Genomic DNA, 25,923 nt, shown 5'->3' with positions numbered 1-25,923 from the left:
GAAAACTATTAGATCAAAGGAATCATGAGTGCATTTCAGGTACGTGTTCCACTGCAGATGTTCTTCACAATAAACAAACATAGTGATCATTGTGTTCAGAACAACCCAGGGTATGACATGATCTTGTAGCTGTACGTCAAACATAGTGATCACTGTGTTCAGAACAACCCAGGGTATGACATGATCTTGTAGCTGTACGTCATCACAGCCACTGAGCTGTGATGTCATTTATAGCATGTTACTGTACAGCCACTGAGCTATGATGTCATTTATAGCATGTTACTGTACAGCCACTGAGCTGTGACATCATTTATAGCATGTTACTGTACAGCACTGAGCTGTGACGTCATTTATAGCATGTTACTGTACAGCCACTGAGCTCTGATGTCATTTATAGCATGTTACTGTACAGCCACTGAGCTGTGATGTCATTTATAGCATGTTACTGTACAGCCACTGAGCTGTGATGTCATTTATAGCATGTTACTGTACAGCCACTGAGCTGTGATGTCATTTATAGCATGTTACTGTACACAGCCACTGAGCTGTGATGTCATTTATAGCATGTTACTGTACAGCCACTGAGCTCTGATGTCATTTATAGCATGTTACTGTACAGCCACTGAGCTGTGATGTCATTTATAGCATGTTACTGTACAGCCACTGAGCTGTGACATCATTTATAGCATGTTACTGTACAGCACTGAGCTGTGACGTCATTTATAGCATGTTACTGTACAGCCACTGAGCTCTGATGTCATTTATAGCATGTTACTGTACAGCCACTGAGCTGTGATGTCATTTATAGCATGTTACTGTACAGCCACTGAGCTGTGATGTCATTTATAGCATGTTACTGTACAGCCACTGAGCTCTGATGTCATTTATAGCATGTTACTGTACAGCCACTGAGCTGTGATGTCATTTATAGCATGTTACTGTACAGCCACTGAGCTGTGATGTCATTTATAGCATGTTACTGTACAGCCACTGAGCTGTGATGTCATTTATAGCATGTTACTGTACACAGCCACTGAGCTGTGATGTCATTTATAGCATGTTACTGTACAGCCACTGAGCTGTGATGTCATTTATAGCATGTTACTGTACACAGCCACTGAGCTCTGATGTCATTTATAGCATGTTACTGTACAGCCACTGAGCTGTGATGTCATTTATAGCATGTTACTGTACACAGCCACTGAGCTGTGATGTCATTTATAGCATGTTACTGTACAGCCACTGAGCTGTGATGTCATTTATAGCATGTTACTGTACACAGCCACTGAGCTGTGATGTCATTTATAGCATGTTACTGTACACAGCCACTGAGCTGTGATGTCATTTATAGCATGTTACTGTACACAGCCACTGAGCTGTGATGTCATTTATAGCATGTTACTGTACAGCCGCTGTGTTCTAATTTATGCGCTTATCAGTGCCCAGATCTGGTATTTTCGAACCGTCTACGGGTTAACAGAATATTAACTTAAGCTGTCCAATCAAATCTCTTCTCCTAAGTCCCTTCCTTGACTCCAAGTCAAGGTCCAATCACTGTCTGTCTCTCACCATCCTGTCCAATCATGTTGTTCTCACCTTCTCCAGCAGGTAGTTGTTAATATGGCCGCCGGTAGGGTCGCCGTTGAAGTTGAAGTTGATGTCCATGTACTTCCCAAAGCGGCTGGAGTTGTCGTTGCGGTTGGTCTTGGCGTTACCGAAGGCCTCCAGCACACAGTTGGACTTTAGAAGAACATTCTTCACACTGTGTCACAGGGGAGAGTGTGGTCGTCATGGATAACAGCAATAGTAGATGACAATGTGTCCCAAAGATTGAGAAGAGAGGAAGAGAAAGAGGTGAATAAGAAGTTCTTCCATTGTCAATTTTTTTATCTCGTCATCCAGAACAAAAATCAGCTTCGGGCTATCACTAGACGTTAATGATTAATTGGTTCTTATCAAATCAAATTGTATTTGTCACATGCTTCGTAAATTACAGATGTAGACTAACAGTGAAATGCTTACTTACGAGCCCTTCCCAACAATGCAGAGAAAAATATAAATATACCAAATAATAATAACACAAGGAATAAATACACAATGAGTAATGATAACTTGACTATATTACACGGGGTACCAGTACTGAGTCAATGTGCAGGGGTACCAGTACTGAGTCAATGTGCAGGGGTACCAGTACTGAGTCAATGTGCAGGGGTACCAGTACTGAGTCAATGTGCAGGGGTACCAGTACTGAGTCAATGTGCAGGGGTACCAGTACTGAGTCAATGTGCAGGGGTACCAGTACTGAGTCAATGTACAGGGGTACCAGTACTGAGTCAATGTGCAGGGGTACCAGTACTGAGTCAATGTACAGGGGTACCAGTATGAGGGGTCAATGTGCAGGGGTACCAGTACTGAGTCAATGTGCAGGGGTACCAGTATCGAGTCAATGTGCAGGGGTACCAGTACTGAGTCAATGTGCAGGGGTACCAGTACTGAGTCAATGTGCAGGGGTACCAGTCAATGAGTCAATGTGCAGGGGTACCAGTATCTGTACCAGTATCGAGTCAATGTGCAGGGGTACCAGTACTGAGTCAATGTGCAGGGTACCAGTACTGAGTCAATGTGCAGGGGTACCAGTACTGAGTCAATGTGCAGGGGTACCAGTACTGAGTCAACCAGTACTGTCAATGTACAGGGGTACCAGTATCGAGTCAATGTGCAGGGGTACCAGTACAGGGGTACCAGTACTGAGTCAATGTGCAGGGGTACCAGTATGAGTCAATGTGCAGGGGTACCAGTACTGAGTCAATGTGCAGGGGTACCAGGGGTACCAGTACTGAGTCAATGTCAATGTCAATGTGCAGGGGTACCAGTACTGAGTCAATGTGCAGGGGTACCAGTACTGAGTCAATGTGCAGGGGTACCAGTACTGAGTCAATGTGCAGGGGTACCAGTACTGAGTCAATGTGCAGGGGTACCAGTACTGAGTCAATGTGCAGGGGTACCAGTACTGAGTCAATGTGCAGGGGTACCAGTATGAGTCAATGTGCAGGGGTACCAGTACTGAGTCAATGTGCAGGGGTACCAGTATCGAGTCAATGTGCAGGGGTACCAGTACTGAGTCAATGTGCAGGGGTACCAGTACTGAGTCAATGTGCAGGGGTACCAGTCAGTCAATGTGCAGGGGGGTACCAGTACCAATGTGCAGGGGTACCAGTAGTCAATGTGCAGGGGTACCAGTACTGAGTCAATGTGCAGGGGTACCAGTACTGAGTCAATGTGCAGGGGTACCAGTCAATGTGCAGGGGTACCAGTACGAGTCAATGTGCAGGGGTACCAGTACTGAGTCAATGTGCAGGGGTACCAGTACTGTGCAGGGGTCAGTATGAGTCAATGTGCAGGGGTACCAGTACTGAGTCAATGTGCAGGGGTACCAGTACTGAGTCAATGTAGGGGTCAGTATGTGCAGGGGTACCAGTATCGAGTCAATGTACAGGGGTACCAGTACTGAGTCAATGTGCAGGGGTACCAGTACTGAGTCAATGTGCAGGGGTACCAGTACTGAGTCAATGTGCAGGGGTACCAGTACTGAGTCAATGTGCAGGGGTACCAGTACTGAGTCAATGTGCAGGGGTACCAGTATCAGTCAATGTGCAGGGGTACCAGTACTGAGTCAATGTGCAGGGGTACCAGTATCAGTCAATGTGCAGGGGTACCAGTACTGAGTCAATGTGCAGGGGTACCAGTACTGAGTCAATGTGCAGGGGTACCAGTATCGAGTCAATGTGCAGGGGTACCAGTACTGAGTCAATGTGCAGGGGTACCAGTATCGAGTCAATGTGCAGGGGTACCAGTACTGAGTCAATGTGCAGGGGTACCAGTACTGAGTCAATGTGCAGGGGTACCAGTACTGAGTCAATGTGCAGGGGTACCAGTACTGAGTCAATGTGCAGGGGTACCAGTATCGAGTCAATGTGCAGGGGTACCAGTACCGAGTCAATGTGCAGGGGTACCAGTACTGAGTCAATGTGCAGGGGTACCAGTACCGAGTCAATGTGCAGGGGTACCAGTACCGAGTCAATGTGCAGGGGTACCAGTACTGAGTCAATGTGCAGGGGTACCAGTACTGAGTCAATGTGCAGGGGTACAGTACTGAGTCAATGTGCAGGGGTACCAGTACCGAGTCAATGTGCAGGGGTACCAGTACCGAGTCAATGTGCAGGGGTACCAGTACTGAGTCAATGTACAGGGGTACCAGTACTGAGTCAATGTGCAGGGGTACCAGTACTGAGTCAATGTGCAGGGGTACCAGTACTGAGTCAATGTGCAGGGGTACCAGTACCGAGTCAATGTGCAGGGGTACCAGTACTGAGTCAATGTGCAGGGGTACCAGTACCGAGTCAATGTGCAGGGGTACCAGTACCGAGTCAATGTGCAGGGGTACCAGTACCGAGTCAATGTGCAGGGGTACCAGTACCGAGTCAATGTGCAGGGGTACCAGTACTGAGTCAATGTGCAGGGGTACCAGTACCGAGTCAATGTGCAGGGGTACCAGTACCGAGTCAATGTGCAGGGGTACCAGTACCGAGTCAATGTGCAGGGGTACCAGTATCGGTGCAGGGGTACCAGTACTGAGTCAATGTGCAGGGGTACCAGTACTGAGTCAATGTGTACTGAGTCAATGGGGGTACCAGTACTGAGTCAATGTGCAGGGGTACCAGTACTGAGTCAATGTGCAGGGGTACCAGTACAGTCAATGTGCAGGGGTACCAGTACTGAGTCAATGTGCAGGGGTACCAGTACTGAGTCAATGCAGGGGTACCAGTACTGAGTCAATGTGCAGGGGTACCAGTACTGAGTCAATGTGCAGGGGTACCAGTACCAGTCAATGTGCAGGGGTACCAGTACTGAGTCAATGTGCAGGGGTACCAGTACTGAGTCAATGTGCAGGGGTACCAGTACTGAGTCAATGTGCAGGGGTACCAGTACCGAGTCAATGTGCAGGGGTACCAGTACTGAGTCAATGTGCAGGGGTACCAGTACTGAGTCAATGTGCAGGGGTACCAGTACCGAGTCAATGTGCAGGGGTACCAGTACTGAGTCAATGTGCAGGGGTACCAGTACTGAGTCAATGTGCAGGGGTACCAGTACTGAGTCAATGTGCAGGGGTACCAGTACCGAGTCAATGTGCAGGGGTACCAGTCAATGAGTCAATGCAGGGGTACCAGTACTGAGTCAATGTGCAGGGGTACCAGTCAATGTGCAGGGGTACCAGTACTGAGTCAATGTGCAGGGGTACCAGTACTGAGTCAATGTGCAGGGGTACCAGTACTGAGTCAATGTACAGGGCTACCAGTACTGAGTCAATGGGGGTACCAGTACTGAGTCAATGTACAGGGCTACCAGTACAGTCAATGTGCAGGGGTACCAGTACTGAGTCAATGTGCAGGGGTACCAGTACCGAGTCAATGTGCAGGGGTACCAGTACCGAGTCAATGTGCAGGGGTACCAGTACTGAGTCAATGTGCAGGGGTACCAGTACCAGTCAATGTGCAGGGGTACCAGTACCGAGTCAATGTGCAGGGGTACCAGTACTGAGTCAATGTGCAGGGGTACCAGTACTGAGTCAATGTGCAGGGGTACCAGTATCGAGTCAATGTGCAGGGGTACCAGTACTGAGTCAATGTGCAGGGGTACCAGTATCGAGTCAATGTGCAGGGGTACCAGTACTGAGTCAATGTGCAGGGGTACCAGTATCGAGTCAATGTGCAGGGGTACCAGTACTGAGTCAATGTGCAGGGGTACCAGTACTGAGTCAATGTGCAGGGGTACCAGTACTGAGTCAATGTGCAGGGGTACCAGTACTGAGTCAATGTGCAGGGGTACCAGTACTGAGTCAATGTGCAGGGGTACCAGTACCGAGTCAATGTGCAGGGGTACCAGTACCGAGTCAATGTGCAGGGGTACAAAGTAATTGAGGTAGATATGTACATTTAAGTAGGGGTAAAGTGACTAGGCAACAGGATAGATAATAAACAGCAGTTTCCAGTTAGGGATACAGTGTTTTCAACCTAACTACCGTTTCCCCTGTAAAAAGGATGTGGGGATTCCGCTCAGGTGACTTTTTTCACCTGCTACGTTAGGTTATTGCAGATAGTCCATGTAGCTATTTGGTGAACTATTTAGTGGTCTTATGGCTTGGGGGTAGAAGCTGTTCAGGGTCCTGTTGGTTACAGACTTGGTGCATTGGCACCATTTTTCCATGCGGAAGCAGTGAAAACAGTCTATGACATGGATGGCTGGAGTCTTTGACAATTGTTAGGGCCCTCTGACACCGCCTGGTATAGAGGTCATGGATGGCAGAAAGCTTGACCCTGGTGATGTACTGGGCCCTACGCTCCACCCTCTGTAACGCCTTGCGGTCGGATGCCAAGCCGTTGCCATACCAAGCAGTGATGCAGTTGGTCAAGATAGACTCAATATTTATTTTTATTATTTTTATTTTTTTACCTTTATTTAACTAGGCAAGTCAGTTAAGAACAAAGTCTGTCTCTGACCTCCTCCCTATTGGCTGTCTCTGACCTCCTCCCTATAGGCTGTCTCTGACCTCCTCCCTATTGGCTGTCTCTAACCTCCTCCCTATAGACCTCCTCCCTATAGGCTGTCTTTAACATTCTGACATGGCCACTGATGCAGCATATGCTGTATGTCCTACCAGAATCTCCACCTTAACCCAGTCAAATATATAGTGTAATTTAACAGGGGACAAAGGAGCCTCCTCAGAACTTTCTGAACCCAGTGACACCTCCTGGTTGACCTTTAACACGGATGACTCACCTCTCGACCTCTGCTCTCTGGCTGGGGTTGGTGATGGCTGCGATGTACTGCATGATGTATTTGCTAGCCTCTGTCTTTCCGGCGCCACTTTCACCTGGGACACACAGACAGCTCACAACAACTACATGTACAGTGCCTTGCGAAAGTATTCAGCCCCCTTGAACTTTGCGACCTTTTGCCACATTTCAGGCTTCAAACATAAAGATATAAAACTGTATTTTTTTGTGAAGAATCAACAACAAGTGGGACACAACCATGAAGTGGAACGACATTTATTGGATATTTCAAACTTTTTTAACAAATCAAAAACTGAAAAATTGGGCGTGCAAAATTATTCAGCCCCTTTACTTTCAGTGCAGCAAACTCTCTCCAGAAGTTCAGTGAGGATCTCTGAATGATCCAATGTTGACCTAAATGACTAATGATGATAAATACAATCGACCTGTGTGTAATCAAGTCTCCGTATAAATGCACCTGCACTGTGATAGTCTCAGAGGTCCGTTAAAAGCGCAGAGAGCATCATGAAGAACAAGGAACACACCAGGCAGGTCCGAGATACTGTTGTGAAGAAGTTTAACGCCGGATTTGGATACAAAAAGATTTCCCAAGCTTTAAACATCCCAAAGAGCACTGTGCAAGCGATAATATTGAAATGGAAGGAGTATCAGACCACTGCAAATCTACCAAGACCTGGCTGTCCCTCTAAACTTTCAGCTCATACAAGGAGAAGACTGATCAGAGATGCAGCCAAGAGGCCCATGATCACTCTGGATCACATATGTCAGAGTCAAGGCCCGCGGGCCACATCCGGCCCGCGAGAAGGTTTTTTACGGCCCCTGGGATGATCTTGATTTATTATTAGAACCGGCCCGCAGACCGCAGCAAGCCGGCAGCCCGCAGATCTTTTACACGCACCAATACTACATTTCCCACAATGCAACGGTGACGCACCGAGCAGTAGGCTGCTTCATTTCAATATTTATTGGCACAGCAGTTGTCAGCATCACAGTAAAATTAACTTTCAGATACCCATCAAAAATGGCAAAACGGAAGGTGGACACTGAGAACCGGGGTTTCAAACAAGGTGGGAGTCGGAGTATTTGTTCACGGAGGTAGCTGGAAAACCTGTGTGTCTTCTGTGTGGAGAAAGTGTGGCGGTACTGAAAGAGTATAATCTGAGACGACATTATGAAACGAAACACGCGGACAAAAACAAGAATATGGACATGGAACAAAGGCTACAAAAGGCAGAGGAATTAAAACGAGGCCTCAAATCTCGACAGGCTCTGTTCAAAAAAGCCAAATCACAAGGCCAGGCTGCTGTCAAGGCCAGTTTTATTTTGGCAGAAGAGATCGCTAAATCAGCCCGGCCATTTACGGAGGGGGATTTCATCAAAAACTGCATGATTAAAGTTTGTGACGAAGTTTGCCCAGAAAAAAGGCAACTCTTTTTAAATGTGAGTCTGAGCAGAAACACCATTGCCGAGAGAGTAGACCAGTTGTCCATCAATCTAAAAGAGCAGCTTGTGAAAAAGGGAAAAGATTTCATTGCATATTCCTTGGCTGTGGATGAGAGCACCGACATTTCTGACATTGCCCAGTTGTCAATTTTCATCCGCGGAGTGGACTCCAGCCTAAGCGTGACAGAGGAGTTTTTGGCTTTACGTCCTATGCATGGCACAACTACGGGGCATGATTTGTATGAAGAGGTGTCAAGATGTGTAAATGAGATGGAGCTGCCTTGGGAAAAACTCGTGGGTTTGACAACCGACGGAGCACCTGCGATGTGTGGACACAGGAGCGGACTGGTGGCGAAGATACGGGAAAAGATGCAAGAGGAAAACGCGACAGGTGAGCTGACAGCTTATCATTGTATCATACACCAGGAAGCGTTGTGCGGTAAAGCCTTGAAAATGGAGCATGTAATGAGCATCATCACGCGCACAGTTAACTTTATCAGAGCCAAAGGTTTAAATCACCGCCAGTTCAAGGCATTTCTGACGGAGTTAGAAACGGAGCATGGTGATTTGCCTTATCACACATAGGTGCGATGGCTAAGCCAGGGAAAGGTGCTTCAAAGATGTTTCGAGCTTCGTGAGGAGATTTGTCTGTTCTTGGACAGCAAAGGGAAAGACACAACACAACTCCGAGACGAAATGTTTCTGTGTGAAATGGCTTTTCTGTGTGACATTACGAGTCATCTGAATGCAATGAACTTGCAGCTGCAGGGTCGGGATCGTGTCATCTCTGATATGTACAGTACAGTGAAGGCATTTAAAACCAAACTGACTCTGTGGGAGACGCAGATGCGGAAAGAAAATTTGAGCCACTTTCCCAGCTGCCAGACCATGAAAGAGAAGCTCTCTACCAGTGCGTTCCCGAGCGCACAGTTGGCTGATAAAATAGGTATGCTTGCCGCTGACTTTCGACGCCGATTTGCTGACTTTGAAGCACAAAAAAGCAGGTTGGAACTGCTCGGTAACCCATTTGCTGTTGACATGGAAAGCTCACCACCAAACCTCCAAATGGAGTTGATTGACCTCCAATGCAATGATGCACTGAGGGCAAAATATGCGGCAGTGGGTGCTGCGGAGTTCGCCCGTTTCCTCCCGACACAATGCCCCAGCTGCGCATCCAGGCTGCTCAAACGTTGTCTATGTTTGGCAGCACATACCTGTGTGAACAACTGTTTTCTTTGATGAACTTGAACAAAACATCACACAGAAGTCGACTTACTGCTGAACACCTCCACTCAATTCTGAGGATTTCCTCAGCTCAGAGCCTTACCCCGAACATTGATGAACTTGTGGAAAAGATGGGACACCACCAAGTATCACCCTCAACCTCAAACAAGTGAACATTACTGTGCAATCACATATTTAGAGTTTTTACTCAGTTCAAGTTTAAAAGTTAAAGTTTAATATTTGTTTTCACTGCATGTTACTTCTCCTTAAACAAAGTGTTGTTTTTGATTAATAGATTTTTGCACTTTATTTTATTGTATTTCAATCCAATTATATTTTAAAAATATTTCAGTTGAGTGGATGATAGAAAATTGCTATTATTGTTTTTTTCTTTGAAGTAAATTTAGCCCACTTTTGCTAAAATAGAAAATATAGGCTACTGATGGTGCCTTGAATACCGGTTTCTTTCATTTAATGTTCATGTTATGGGGATTTTTATATAAAGGAAATTTGTCTTTTGTGTCTGTTGAAAATTAAAGATTACTGACAGAGCCATAAGAAAATATTGCTTTATTTATCTGATCATATTGGAATATATTTGTTAGGTTTTCAGTAGGTTCAATTAGGTTCACTAGACTATATGCGTCATTTAAAAAAATTTCAATGAACATTCGAACAGTCCGGCCCTCGGCTTGTAGCTAAATTTTTTATTTGGCCCTCCGTCCATTTGACTTTGACACCCCTGCTCTGGATGAACTGCAGAGATCTACAGCTGAGGTGGGAGACTCTGTCCATAGGACAACAATCAGTCGTATATTGCACAAATCTGGCCTTTATGGAAGAGTGGCAAGAAGAAAGCCATTTCTTAAAGATATCCATAAAAAGTGTTGTTTAAAGTTTGCCACAGGCCACCTGGGAGACACACCAAACATGTGGAAGAAGGTGCTCTGGTCAGATGAAACCAAAATTGAACTTTTTGGCAACAATGCAAAACGTTATGTTTGGCGTAAAAGCAACACAGCTCATCACCCTGAACACACCATCCCCACTGTCAAACATGGTGGTGGCAGCATCATGGTTTGGGCCTGCTTTTCTTCAGCAGGGACAGGGAAGATGGTTCAAATTGATGGGAAGATGGATGGAGCCAAATACAGGACCATTCTGGAAGAAAACCTGATGGAGTCTGCAAAAGACCTGAGACTGGGACGGAGATTTGTCTTCCAACAAGACAATGATCCAAAAACATAAAGCAAAATCTACAATGGAATGGTTCAAAAATAAACATATCCAGGTGTTAGAATGGCCAAGTCAAAGTCCAGACCTGAATCCAATCGAGAATCTGTGGAAAGAACTGAAAACTGCTGTTCACAAATGCTCTCCATCCAACCTCACTGAACTCTAGCTGTTTTGCAAGGAGGAATGGGAAAGAAATTCTGTCTCTCGATGTGCAAAACTGATAGAGACATACCCCAATCGACTTACAGCTGTAATCACAGCAAAAAGTGGCGCTACAAAGTATTAACTTAAGGGGGCTGAATAATTTTGCACGCCCAATTTTTTTGTTCTTGATTTGTTAAAAAAGTTTGAAATATCCAATAAATGTCGTTCCACTTCATGATTGTGTCCCACTTGTTGTTGATTCTTCACAAAAAAATACAGTTTTATATCTTTATGTTTGAAGCCTGAAATGTGGCAAAAGGTCGAAAGGTTCAAGGGGGCCGAATACTTTCGCAAGGCACTGTATGTAGCAGTTCATGTACATTACTAGCAGATTTTGCAACCAGATATAAATTAGTAGATATACAGTACCAGTCAAAAGTTTGGACACATCTACTCATTCAAGGGTTTTTATTTATTTTTACTATTTTATACATTGTAGAATAATAGTGAAGAAATCAAAACTAGGAAAAAAACACATATGGAATCAGGTAGTAACCATAAAAGTGTAAAACAAATCAAAATATATTTTATATTTGAGATTCTTCAAAGTTGCCACCCTTCGCCTTGACAGCACACTCTGGGCATTCTCTCAACCTGCTTCACCTGGAATGCTTTTCCAATAGTCTTGAAGGAGTTCCCACATATGTTGAGCGCTTGTTGGCTGCTTTTCCTTCACAATGCCATCCAACTCATCCCAAACTATCTCAATTGGGTTGAGGTCGGGTGATTGTGGAGGCCAGGTCATCTGATGCAGTCTATCACTCTCCTTCTTGGTCAAATAGCCCTTACACAACCTGGAGGTGTGTTGGGTCATTGTCCTGTTGAAAACAAATGATAGTCCCACTAAGCTCAAACCAGATGCGATGGCGTTTCGCTGCAGAATGCTGTGGTAACCATGCTGGTTAAGTGTGTCTTGAATTCTAAATAGATCACTGACAGTGTCACCAGCAAAGCACACCCACACCATCACACCTCCTCCTCCATGCTTCACGGTGGGAACCACACACGCAGAGAGCATCCGTTTACATACTCTGCGTCTCACAAAGACACGGTGGTTGGAACCAAAAATCTCAAATTTTGACTCTTCAGATTTCCACCAGTCTAATGTCCATTGCTCGTGTTTTAGCCAAAGTAAATCTCTTCTTCTTATTGGTGTAATTTAGTTGTAGTTTCTTTGCAGCAATTCGATCATGAATACCTGATTCACACAGTCGTCGTCTGAACAGTTGATGTAGAGATGTATCTGTTACTTGAACTCTGTGAAGCATTTATTTGGGCTGCAATTTCTGAGGCTGGTAACTCTAATGAACTTATCCTCTGCAGCAGAGTTAACTCTGGGTCTTGCTTTCCTATAGCGGTCATCATGAGAGACAGTTTCATCAAAGTGATTGATAGTTTTTGTGACTGCACTTGAAGAAACGTTCAAAGTTCTTGAAATGTTGCTGATTGACTGACATTCATGTCTATAAGTAATGAAGGACTTACGTTTCTCTTTGCTATTTGAGCTGTTCTTGCCATAATATGGACTTTGTCGTTTACCAAATAGGGCTATCTTCTGTATACCACTGCTATCTTGTCACAACACAACTGATTGGCTCAAATGCATTAAGAAGGAAAGAAATTCCACAAATTAACTTTTATCAAGGCACACCTGTTAGTTGAAATGCATTCCAGGTGACTACCTCATGAAGCTGGTTGAGAGAATGACAAGAGTGTGCAAAGCTGTCATCAAGGCAAAGTGGGCTACTTTGAAGAATCTCAAACATATTTAGATTTGTTTAATACACATATGATTCCATGTGTGTTATTTTATAGTTTTGATGTCTTCACTATTATTCTACAATGTAGAAAACAGTAAAAAATAAAGAAAAATCCTTGAATGAGTAGGTGTGTCCAAAACTTTTGACTGGTACTGTATATATTTTGTCATGCCCTGGTCGAAGTATTTTGTGTTTTTCTTCATGTATTTGGTCAGGCCAGGGTGTAACATGGGTTTTTGTATGTGGTGTGTAGCTTAGTGGGATTGTAGTTTAGTGGGATTGTAGTTTAGTAGGGTGTTCTAGGAAAGTCTATGGCTGTCTGAAGTGGTTCTCAATCAGAGGCAGGTGTTTTATCGTTGTCTCTGATTGGGAACCATATTTAGGCAGCCATATTCTTTGGTTGTATTGTGGGTGATTGTTCTGAGTGTCTTGATTGCCTTAGTCTGTGTTAGTTTGCACCAGTTAAGGCTGTTTCGGTTTTCACTACGTTTATTGTTTTGTAGAGTTTGTGTTTTGGATTCGTGTTACGTTGTGTGATTAAACATGGATCGCAATATACACGGTGCAGTTTGGTCCGACTCAAACGGACCAAGCAGCGTGTCAACAGGCAGGAGCAGCCCAAAGAGGAGATGCGAAATAAGGATTTCTGGACATGGGACGAAATCCTCGACGGGAGAGGACCATGGGCTAAACCAGGGGAGTGTAGCCGCCCAAAGGTGGAACAGGTGGAGGCAGCGAGGAGAGCAGAGGCAGCCGGAGAGAGGAGCCGGCGATATGAGGAGGGAGCACGGCAGTGCGACGGGTACGAGAGGCAGCCCCAAAAAATGTTTGGGGGGGGCAGACGAGGTGTGGTACTAAGCCAGGTAGCAGACCTGAGCTCACACCTCGTGCTTATTATAAGCAGCGCATTACTGGTTAGGCACCGTGTTATGCGGTTAAGCGCACAGTGTCGCCAGTGCGTGCCCATAGCCTGGTGCGCTATAGGGCAGCCCCCTGAAAGTGCCATGCGAGTGTGGGCATTGAGCCAGGGCGTATGGTGCCTGCTCAGCAGGTCTGGTCGCCGGTACGCAGTTTTGGTCCAGGTTATCCTGCGCCGGCTCTGCGTGCTGTGTCTCTGGGGCGCTGGGAGGGTGCAGTGCGTCCTCTGCCTGCGCTCCACTCGTGCCGGGCAAATGTGGGAGTGGAGCCTAAGGGAGAGGTGCGATTAGTAAGCACTAGATCTCCTGTGCTTACCCACAGCCCGGTTCAACCTGTGCCTGTGCTATGGAGGGTCCGGGCTAGAGTAGTTGTCCAGCCTGGGGAAGTGGTGCCAAGGTTACGCACCAGAGCTCCAGTGCTCCCCCACAGCCCGGTCCTTCAGGCTCCTCCTAACACCAAGCCTCCTGAAGGTCTCCCCAGCCTGGTGATTCCTGTGGCAGCCCCACGCACCAGGCTGTCTCTCTGTCTCCTCCCTGCAGGTGGTCCCGCCTGTCCGGCGCTGCTGCCGGAGTCTCCCGCCTGTCCTGCGCTGCTGCCGAGCCCCTCTGTCCAGAGCTTCTGCCCCTCTGTCCAGAGCTTCACCTCAGTCCCGATCTGCTCCTCAGTCTAGTGGGGTTCTGGGTGAGGAATACTAGGCCATGGTTGGCGGAGAGTGTGTACTATCTAGGGACGCAAGGAAAGGGGACTAAGACATTTACTGAGTGAGGTCCACGTCCAGCTCCGGAGCCGCCACCATGGACAGACGCCCACCCGGACCCTCCCTATTGATTTGAGGTGCGTTCGGGAGTCCGCACCTTAGGGGGGGGGGGGGGAGTTCTGTCACGCCCTGGTCAAAGTATTTTTGTGTTTTTCTTCATGTATTTGGTCAGGCCAGGGTGTGACATGGGTTTTTGTATGTGGTGTGTAGCTTAGTGGGATTGTAGTTTAGTGGGATTGTAGCTTAGTAGGGTGTTCTAGGAGAGTCTATGGCTGTCTGAAGTGGTTCTCAATCAGAGGCAGGTGTTTTATCGTTGTCTCTGATTGGGAACCATATTTAGGCAGCCATATTCTTTGGTTGTATTGTGGGTGATTGTCCTGAGTGTCTTGATGTCCTTAGTCTGTGTTAGTTTGCACCAGTTAAGGCTGTTTCGGTTTTCACTACGTTTATTGTTTTGTAGAGTTTGTGTTTTGGATTCGTGTTACGTTGTGTGATTAAACATGGATCGCAATATACACGCTGCAGTTTGGTCCGACTCTCCTTCACCACATGAAAACCGTGACATATTTGCACTTCAACGATATAAGATAATGCTGAGGCCCCTGGCATGTCTGCTAAGGCCCCTAAACTAGATATTCAATCCACCTATTCCTCCTATGTAGCCTTCGGCATCTGCGGTGGAAGGTGGCCGAGCTATAATGGTGTTTAAAAATCGGTCTTCTCACAAAAACGTCCAAACGGGTTTCTTTATGACCTTTACAAGTGTCACAGGACTCGTCTGTAGGTAACACATAAAAACTAATGGAAGAATGGAGGTAGATTTGTGCCAACAAAAATAAGGGGTTAAATATGGGTCCAACCTAAAATATTTCCTGAGCTTTCTTATATCTCATAGATATAGGACAGACACTTATTCCTTATTTTTAAATTGACAGTCTTTTTGATATTTATAAATATTTTATTCAATGCATTTCTATCGGCAATACTAGTACAGGCCAAATTCAATATTTTATATATATATATATTTGTTTTATACCTCAAGTCTCATTCAGAAAGTATTCAGACCCCTTGACTTTTCCCACATTTTGTTACATTACAGCCTTAATCTAAAATTGATTAAATTGGTTTTTCCCCCTCATCAATCTACACACAATACCACATAATGACAACGTAAAAACAGGTTTAGAGAAATGCAAATGTATTTCAATAAAAACCTGAAATATCAAATTTACATAAGTATTCAGACCCTTTACTCAGTGCTTTTTTGAAGCACCTTTTGCAGCGATTACAGACAGCCTCGTCTTCTTGGGTATGACACTACAAGCTTGGCACACTTGTATTTGGGGAGTTTCTCCAATTCTTCTCTGCAGATCCTCTCAAGCTCTGTCAGGTTGGATGGGGAGCGTTGCTGCACAGCTATTTTCAGGTCTCTCCAGAGATGTTCGATTGGGTTCAAGTCCAGGCTCTGGCTGGGCCACTCAAGGACATTCAGAGACTTGTCCCAAAGCCATTCCTGTGTTGTCTAGGCTGTGTGCTTAGAGTCATTGTCCTGTTGGAAGGTGAACCTTCGCCCCAGTCTGAGTTTCTGAGCGCTCTGGACCAGGTTTTCATCACAGACCTCTCTGTACTTTGCACTGTTCATCTGAGAGTCCTTTACATGCCTTTTGAGGAGTGTCTTCCATCTGGCCACTCTACCATAAAGGCCTGATTGGTGGAGTGCTGCAGAGATGATTGTCCTTCTGGAAGGTTCTCCCGTCTCCAAAGAGGAACTCTGGAGCTCTGTCAGAGTTACCATCAGGTTCGTGGTCACCTCCCTGACCAAAGACCTTCTCCACCGATTGCTCAGTTTGGCCGGGTAGCTAGCTTTCGGAAAAGTCTTGGTGGTTTCAAACTTCTTCTATTTAAGAATGATGGAGACCACTGTGTTCTTGGGGACCTTCAATGCTGAAGACATTTGTTGGTACCCTTCCCCAGATCTATGCCTCGACACAATCCTGTCTCTGAGCTCTATGGAGAATTCCTTAGAACTGTTTTTTTTTATCTGACATGCACTGTCAACTGTGGGACCTTAAATAGACAGGTGTGTGCCTTTCCAAATCATGTCCAATCAATTGAATTCACCACAGGTGGACTCCAATCAAGTTGAAGAAACATCTTAAGAATGATCAATGGAAACAGGATACACCTGAGCTCAATTTCAAGTCTCGTAGCAAAGGATTTGAATACTTATATAAATAAGTTTTTTTTCTGTTTTTTTTATATACATTTCCATAATATTCTACAAAATAAAACAATCTTTGTCATTATGGGGTATTGTGTGTTGATTGATGAAGATCGTTTAAAAAATATATATTTTAGAATAAGGCAGTAACGTAGCAAAATGTGGAAAAACTCAACGGGTCGGAATAATTTCAAAATGTACTGTATTAATCCATGGTATGACCTACCCCCAAGGTGTAGAATTTTAGAGGATACTGAGAAGTTTCCAATGTTGCGAAGTTGAGCGGACTGAGGGCTGATAAAGACATCCATTGTGCCACAACCACTATGACAGCCTCCTCTCATCTCCATCCCTGTGTTGTACCTACTTCATCCTTCTTACATACTCTCTACCCCATACTCTCTACCCCATACTCTCTGCAATTAGGCCTTACCTCAGCTTCAGGTTCTCCATAAACTGCTCTATGTTCACCTCGTCCAGAAGGACAAAATCAGACTTCCCAAACTCCAGGCCCTCCAGCACCGCCATCCTGACGGACAGACAGAATGACAAGAGAAGATAGAGGAAACGGAAATCTAGGGGAGAGAGAGAGAGAGTAGAGGACTCTAGGGAAGAGAGAGAGAAGTGATGCAAAGGCAGGCAGGCAGAATAGTCTAGTGCTGCTGGGGCCCGGTAGTGAAAGTGGAGTTGAGGCAGTGTGCTGTGGGTGTGGGTGTGGCATAACTCTGTTCTTTTGTGGTGTGGGGTGCTGCTTAGTCAAGTCAACGAGGGCTGTGGTCGGCTTCTCTGTAGTGTGTGTGTGTGTGTGTGTGTGTGTGTGTGTGTGTGTGTGTGTGTGTGTGTGTGTGTGTGTGTGTGTGTGTGTGTGTGTGTGTGTGTGTGTGTGTGTGTGCGTGCGTGTGTGCGAGGCTGGTATATATATAATGGGACAGCGAAGAACTATCATTAAACACAAACAGTTTTGCATCCTCCATCTCGTCTTTCTCTCTTCCTGCCACCAGACCTTGTTTCAGAGGAAAACCACTGAGTGAACCATTGCAGAGGCTTATGACAACAAGAAAGTCATACTGTATCTCTCTTAGCCTCCCCCTCTCTTTTTCCACCTCTCTCTTCCTCTCTCTCCCCTCTCTATCTCTGTCTGTGTATCTATCTATTTGTCTATCACTCTTCCATAGAAAGACCCCACTCTGCAAAGATAATTGATCTGAAATTAAGAAAAACAACTGAACACTGAGACACAGAGGCTCGAATCACTGCGAACAATCTACAATTAAGCCCGTAAATTAGCTGTAAATTTGAGGACAAAATGCCCTCTTCTCCTGGGAAGGATCAGGGTATTATTTCCTTGGAAAAATCAGGGTATTTTCTGGGAAGGATCAGGGCATTTCCTGGAAAGGGTGCCGGAGCGGTCTTCTAGTGAGGCTTCAGATGTGCAGACACCACCCATCGCTTCCGAGTATACTTCTCTCTAATGTCCAAATCAGGGCAAGAGTTGCTTTACAAAGAGATATCCCGGATTGTAACATACTCTGTTTCAAGGAAACATGACTAGCTTGGGATATGCTGTCGGAGTCAGTACAGCCAACGGGATTTTCAGTGCATCGCGCCGACAGGAATAAACATCTCTCCGGTAAGGATGGAAGTGTATGTTTCATGATTAACAACTCATGGTGCAATTGTAACAATAACTCAAGTTATTCTGTTCACCAGACCTAGAATTCCTCACAATCAACTGCCAACCGTATTATCTCCCAAGAGAACTCTCCTCGGTTATTGTCACAGGCGTGTATATCCCCCCGCGAGCGGATACCAAGACGGCCATCAGGGAACTTCACTGGACTCTATGTGAACTGGAAACCATTTATCCTGAGGCTGCATTTATTGTAGCTGGGGATTTTAACAAAGCTAATTTAAGAACAAGGATACCTAAATTCTATCAGCATATCGATTGCAGTACACCAGCGAGTAACGCTCGACCATTGCTACTCTAACATTCACGATGCATGCAAGGCCCTCCCCCGCCCTCTTTTCGGCATATCTGACCATGACTCCATCTTGTTGCTCCTCTCCTATAGGCAGAAACTAAAACAGGAAGCGCCTTTGCTTAGATCTATCCAACACCGGTCTGAAAAATCAGATTCTGCGCTTCAAGATTGCTTCAATCATGTGGACTGTGATATGTTCTGGGTAGACTCAGAGAACAACATTGACAAATATGCTGACTCGGTGAGTGAGTTTATAAGGAAGTGTATAGGAGATAAAGTACCCACTGTGACTATTAAAACCTTCCCTAACCAGAAACTGTGGATTGATGGCAGCATTCGTGCAAAACTGAAAGCACATACCACCACATTTAATCATGGCATGGCAACTGGGAACATGGCCATGTACAAACAGTGTAGTTATTCCCTCCATAAGGCAATCAGACAAGCAAAGTGTCAGTATAGACAAAAAGTGGAGTTGCGATTCAATGGCTCAAACATGAGATGTATGTGGCAGGGTCTACAGACAATCACGGATTACAAAAAGAAATCCAGCCCCGTCATGGACATCAACGTCTTGCTTCCAGACAAATTAAACAACTTCTTTGTGCACTTTGATGACAATACAATGCCACTGACGCGGCCCGCTGACAAAGACTGTGGGCTCTCCTTCTCTCCGACAGAGAATAGACAATAGATTTGCCATCACACTGCATACGGCCCTGTCCCATCTGGATAAGAGGAATACCTATGTAAGAATGCTGTTCATTGACTACAGCTCAGCCTTCAACACCATAGTACCCTCCAAGATCATCATTAAGCTCGAGGCCCTGGGTCAGAACAGTGCCCTGTGAAGCTGGGTCCTGGACTTCCTGACGGACCGCCCCCAAGTGGTAAAGGTAGGAAACCACATCTCCACTCCGCTGATCCTCAACACTAGGGCCCCACAAGCGTGTGTTCTCAGCCCCTTCCTGTACTCACATTTTACATTTACATTTAAGTCATTTAGCAGACGCTCTTATCCAGAGCGACTTACAAATTGGTGCATTCACCTTATGACATCCAGTGGGACAGTCACTTAACAGTCCCTGTTCACCCACGACTGCGTGGCCATGCACGCCTCTAACTCAATCATCAAGTTTGCAGACAACACAGTGGTAGGCTTGATTACCAACAATGACGAGACAGACTACAGGGAGGAGGCGTGGGCCCTCGGAGTGTGGTAGCAGGAAAATAACCCCTCACTCAATGTCAGCAAAACAAAAGAGATGATCGTGGACTTCAGGAAACAGCAAAGGGAGCACCCCTCTTTCCACATCGACTGGACAGCAGTGGAGAAGGTGGTGGAGAGCAGCAGTGGAGTTCCTCAGTGTACATATCCCCGACAATCTGAAATGGTCCACGCACACAGACAGTGTGGTGAAGAAGGCGCAACAACTCCTCTTCAACCTCAGGAGGCTGAAAATATGTGGCTTGTCACCGAAAAACTTAACTAGCTTCACTTTACAGGTGCACAATCGAGAGCATCCTGTCGGACTGTATCACCGCCTGGTACGGAAACTGCACTGCCCACAACCGCAGGGCTCTCCAGAGGGTAGTGAGGTCTGCACAACGCATCACCGGGGGCAAACTACCTGCCATCCAGGACATCTATAACACCCGATGTCACAAGAAGGCAAAAAAAGATAATCAAGGACAATAACCACCCGAGCCAATGCCTGTTCACCCTGCTTCTATCCAGAAGGTGAGGTCAGTACAGGTGCATCAAAGCTGGAACAGAAAGATTGAAAAAACAGTTTCTATCTCAAGGCCATCAGATTGTTCAAAGCCATCACTAGCACAGAGAGGCAGCTGCCTACCGACTTTATATCATTGGCCACTTTAACTTCTTCATGATTTTTTTATTTAACCTTTATTTAACTAGGCAAGTAATTTAAGAAAAAAATATTATTTTCAATGACAGCCTAGGAACAATGGGTTAACTGCCTTGTTCAGGGGCTGAATGACAGATTTTTACCTCGGCAGTTCTTGGATTCAACCTTGCAACCTTTTTGTTACTAGTCCAACGCTCTAACCACTAGGCTACCTCCCACGGGACAGTTGAGCTAATGTAGGCTAATGTAATTAGCATAAACAGAACACTAGTCACTTTAATAATGCCACTTTAAGAATATTTACATATCTCGCAATACTTATCTCATATGTACTGTATACTACACTATCTATTCTATATTATCTACTGCATCTCAGCCGCTCTGTCACTGCTCATCCATATATTTTATATTTATATATTCTCATCCCATTCCTTTACCAGATTGTGTGTATTAGGTTTTGTTGTGGAATTTGTTAGATATTAGGTTTTGTTGTAGAATTGTTAGATATTACCTGTTATATACTGTTGCACTGTCAGATCTAGAAGCATAAGCATTTCACCACACTATAACACTACACAATAACATCTGCTAACCATGTCTTAGCAGATTGTATTTGATTTGATTTTGTATCTCCTGGAAACGATCAGGGTATTTGCTGCTTCTGACTCCACAGCAGCATACATCATCCCTCCTTGGCTACATCCCAAATGGCACCCTATTCCCTATGTAGTGCACTAGTTAATGGCACCCTATTCCCTATGTAGTGCACTAGTTAATGACACCCTATTCCCAATGTAGTGCACTAGTTAATGGCACCCTATTCCCTATGTAGTGCACTAGTTAATGGCACCCTATTCCCTATGTAGTGCACTAGTTAATGGCACCCTATTCCCTATGTAGTGCACTAGTTAATGACACCCTATTCCCTACGTAGTGCACTAGTTAATGGCACCCTATTCCCTATGTAGTGCACTAGCTTTGACGAGGACCCATAGGGCTCTGGCCAAAAGTAGTTGGTGGTGAAATATCATGTAGGGTTAGTGTGGTGATATAATATAGGGTTAGGGTGGTGCTATAATGTAGGGTGGTGATATAATGTAGGGTTAGGGTGGTGATATAATGTAGAGTTAGGGTGGTGATATAATGTAGGGTTAGGGTGGTGATATAATGTAGGGTTAGGGTGGTGATATCATGTAGGGTTAGGGTGGTGATATCATGTAGGGTTAGGGTGGTGATATCATGTAGGGTTAGGGTGGTGATATAATGTAGGGTTAGGGTGGTGATATAATGTGATATATAATGTTTGGTTATATAATGTAGTGGTGATATCATGTAGGGTTAGGGTGGTGATATCATGTAGGGTTAGGGTGGTGATATAATGTAGGGTTAGGGTGGTGATATAATGTAGGGTTAGGGTGGTGATATAATGTAGGGTGGTGATATAATGTAGGGTTAGGGTGGTGATATAATGTAGGGTTAGGGTGGTGATATAATGTAGGGTTAGGGTGGTGATATAATGTAGGGTTAGGGTGGTGATATAATGTAGGGTTAGGGTGGTGATATAATGTAGGGTTAGGGTGGTGATATAATGTAGGGTGGTGATATAATGTAGGGTTAAGGTGGTGATATAATGTATGGTTATGGTGGTGATATCATGTAGGGTTAGGGTGGTGATATATTAGGTTAGGTTGCTGATACCGTTGAAGTCAGAAGTTGACAATATAGACAATGACCCCAAGTATTCTTCCAAAGTTGTGACAAAATGGCTTAAGGACAACAAAGTCAAGGTACTGGAGTGGCCATCACAAAGCCCTGACCTCTATCCTATAGACAATTTGTGGGCAGAACTGAAAAAGCGTGTGCGAGCAAGGAGGCCTACAAACCAGACCCAGTTACAACAGCTCTGTGAGGAGGAATGGGCCAAAATTTACCCAACCTATTGTGGGAAGCTTGTGGGAAGCTTGTGGAAGGCTACCCAAAACGTTTGAGCCAAGTTAAACTATTTAAAGGCCATGCTACAAAATACTAATTGAGTGTATGTAAACTTCTGACCCACTGGGAATGTGATGAAAGAAATAAAAGCTGAAATAAATCCTTCTCTCTGCTATTATTCTCACATTTCACATTCTTAAAATAAAGTGGTGATCCTAACTGACCTAAGACAGGACATTTGTACTAGGATTAAATTTCAGGAATTGTGAAATATTGAGTTTAAATGTGTATGTATGTAAACTTCCGGCTTCAACTGTATATATCAATGCATTATCTAAATTGCAGCCGTGAATCCGCCATAGAACAATAAAGAACATAAGCTCTGGTAATATGGATAGCCTAACTATTGAAGCAATGAGCGAGTTGGTTTTCCATGGCCCCGGTACCCCTGGTGGGTGGAGAGTTCTCTTTTAGGATCAATGGAATGGTTGAAAAGAATCAAACAGAGGAGGTGCTTATGTTTGTCCTGCTTCACATACAGTGGGGAGAACAAGTATTTGATAACCTGCAAAATCAGCAGTGTTTCCTATTTACAAAGCATGTAGAGGTCTGTCATTTTTTATCAATGGGTACACTTCCAACTGTGAGAGACGGAATCTAAAATACTTATGTCATGCAATAAAATGCAAATTAATTACTTAAAAATCATACAATGTGATTTTCTGGATTTTTGTTTTTGATTCCGTCTCCCACAGTTGGAGTGTACTCATTGATAAAAAATGACAGACCTCTACATGCTTTGTAAGTAGGAAAACCTGCAAAATCGGCAGTGTATCAAATACTTGTTCTCCCCACTGTATGTGTAGTGTGAAATGGACATGTGTTTCTTTTGCATATCCCACTTCCCCCCCCGAGACATCCTCAGAAAGTGGGGTCATGGCCAGAGGTCAGTCATTATTGATGGCGAACCTGGAGCAATTAAGGTTAACTGTCTTGCTCAAGGGCAGATCAACAGATATTTCACCTAGTCGGATCTGGAATTCAAACTAGCAACCTTTCGGTGACTGGCCCAATGCTGTAACCGCACCTGGGGCACAGGGCCATGCAAAAACAAATTTGCCTAAAACTCGTCAGGCCATCCCCTTTTAGCTCGAGAAAGTGGATTTCTACTGGTGTGGGCATTTAACATAAAGCCTCATGGCTCTCATTGATTAAACAACACAATGCAGTAACACTGCTAAAGCCAATTTAACAATATGTCAATCGAGCGGTTTCTCTAGAGACATTAGTGTTCTGTGTGTGACCTTTACTTCCTGAAGTGCACTGGAGTGTTGTTTTTGCTTCTCGGAAGGCTTGATTAATCACTGAGCATTCTAAAAGTGCTTGATTAATCACTGAGCATTCTAAAAGTGCTTAATTATCACTGAGCATTCTAAAAGTGCTTAATTATCACTGAGCATTCTACAAGTGCTTGATTATCACTGAGCATTCTAAAAGTGCTTGATTATCACTGAGCATTCTAAAAGTGCTTGATTATCACTGAGCATTCTAAAAGTGCTTGATTATCACTGAGCATTCTAAAAGTGCTTGATTATCACTGAGCATTCTAAAAGTGCTTGATTATCACTGAGCATTCTAAAAGTGCTTGATTATCACTGAGCATTCTAAAAGTGATCTATGCCGTTTAAAGTGCTTATAATAGACTGCACTACCACTCACCCCCTCCTAACTTGCTCAACTCTGATCACTACTTCCTCTCTCTGTCAGTGTGTGTTGTGTTGTGTCATGTCGACTGCATGGGGCCACCTCACTTCCTGCTCAGGAAGGGACACAGAGGGCAGGCTGGTGAACACTTCCCTCTCTCATCTGCTTGTGGGTCCATCACCATTCACAGAACTCCGGGTCCAGGAGTTAACACTCAGAATCAGTCTGACAAGAACAAGCACAGTACTAAGGCAAACGCATGGACCCAGACTGCCACAGTAACAGATTGACGAGAAACGTGGAGACAATGATAAGTCAAAAGGAATTGTCAAACTACAGCATGATGTGCTGATTTTAGTCTTGTGTGTGAGAAGTTAAAATTACCAGATTTCAGGAACAGTTTCCACACAAAAAAAGATGAGATCATCTCTAAATAATTGCTCCACATAATCAAAACAGATACAGTAGATTAACAAAGTCCACCCCTAGAGTATAGTTACCAGCCTTTGCATCAGCATATATTTAAAGGATCAATTTACACAAATATAATATATTTTTATTGCCCTCAATTCCTCAAAACAAAAATAAACCACATTTAGAATAGATTCGTATCACGAGAAAGAAAATATTAGAAAATACAGAAATCAATTTGTCCAAGAAGAAAAAACCTTACAAAACAAAATGTGTATATGTGTGAATTTAACATTTTTACCCCACAGCATATTATGAAATAAACAGACCAAGCCACTTTCATTACAGGTGTCTCCATCTAAACTAGTAACCTGTTAGGGGCTTTTTCTTGTTTGAAAGCACATTCTTCCATTCTATTGTGTTAGTAGGACTTTTTGGAAGTAATGACTTGTTTTTCAACACTGGCATTTGAGTTCCAGCAGAGGGCACCAACACATCATCCGCCCTTTCTGGCCTCAAGACCTCCCGTGTAACTCTATGCTCTTTTATTTTAGCCGGGGAATCAGAGTGACTTCTTCCCCTGTGAATGGGAGTAGTCGTAGAGGGCACAGCGCCTACTGTAGCCCCTTCCATGTTCATTAAACATTACATTTTTGTCATTCAGCAGACGCTCGTATCCAGAGTCACTGCAGTTTGTGCATCCATCTTAAAGATATCTAGGTGAGACAACTACATATCACCGTCATAGTCAGTACATTTTTCCTCAATAAATGATCAAAGCCTGTAAGAGTAGTGGTAGTGCCAGTCTCAACAAGGGTGTTAGTTAAAGATACTGAAGAGGTGGGTTTTCAGAAGATGGGCAGTGACTCAGCTGTCCTGATTTTAGGGGAACTGGAAGCTTGTTCCACCATTTGGGTACCAGGACAGAGAATAGATTTGCCTGGGATGAACGGGAGCCAGGCTCACCCTGGTAAAACTAATCAGAAAAGACAGCTACCAATTACATCACAATGGAAGAAGTTAAGAAAAATAGTTTACTTAACTACAGTAATTTTGAAAAGTAGTTCACTACATCCAAACTACTTTGTGAAAACGGATCATATCTAAATCTGAAATGTCAGACTACAAATTGCAAGAAGAGATCACTTTAGGGTCATATAATTGTGTAATTTAGCCTAAACACAAAAATGAGGTTTCAAGTGAGAAATTGGTTGGTCTGATGCCCAAAAATGGAAATGATGGCCTACTTCACTCATTTTATTTTAGCCAAAAACGTAGTGTGTAGTTCCAGTAGTTGGCTACATGGCTAAAACGTAGTGTGTAGTTCCAGTAGTTGGCTACATGGCTAAAACGTAGTGTGTAGTTCCAGTAGTTGGCTACATGGCTAAAACGTAGTGTGTAGT

The 25,923-nt window shown here is 44.5% G+C and overlaps 1 protein-coding gene across 1 annotated transcript in view; it reads right to left on the bottom strand.

Moving 5' to 3' along the window:
• LOC124012278 (unconventional myosin-Ig-like) overlaps positions 1-17,183 on the bottom strand; it is a 190,014-nt gene extending 172,831 nt beyond the window's left edge. The window contains exons 1-3 of the mRNA XM_046325741.1: positions 17,051-17,183; positions 6,838-6,948; positions 1,597-1,762 (exon numbers count right to left, since the gene is read on the bottom strand). Of these exons, the coding sequence (XP_046181697.1) occupies positions 1,597-1,762; positions 6,838-6,948; positions 17,051-17,145 (372 nt within the window). The 5' untranslated portion in view covers positions 17,146-17,183. The remainder of the gene's footprint in view (positions 1-1,596; positions 1,763-6,837; positions 6,949-17,050) is intronic.
• Between the last annotated feature and the right edge of the window lie 8,740 nt (positions 17,184-25,923).

The sequence above is a fragment of the Oncorhynchus gorbuscha genome, linkage group LG24 (assembly GCF_021184085.1).
Source record: "Oncorhynchus gorbuscha isolate QuinsamMale2020 ecotype Even-year linkage group LG24, OgorEven_v1.0, whole genome shotgun sequence".
Classification (NCBI taxonomy): domain Eukaryota; kingdom Metazoa; phylum Chordata; class Actinopteri; order Salmoniformes; family Salmonidae; genus Oncorhynchus; species Oncorhynchus gorbuscha.
Note: the sequence above shows the minus strand (reverse complement) of the source record. Positions and strands in the feature narration are given on the sequence as shown.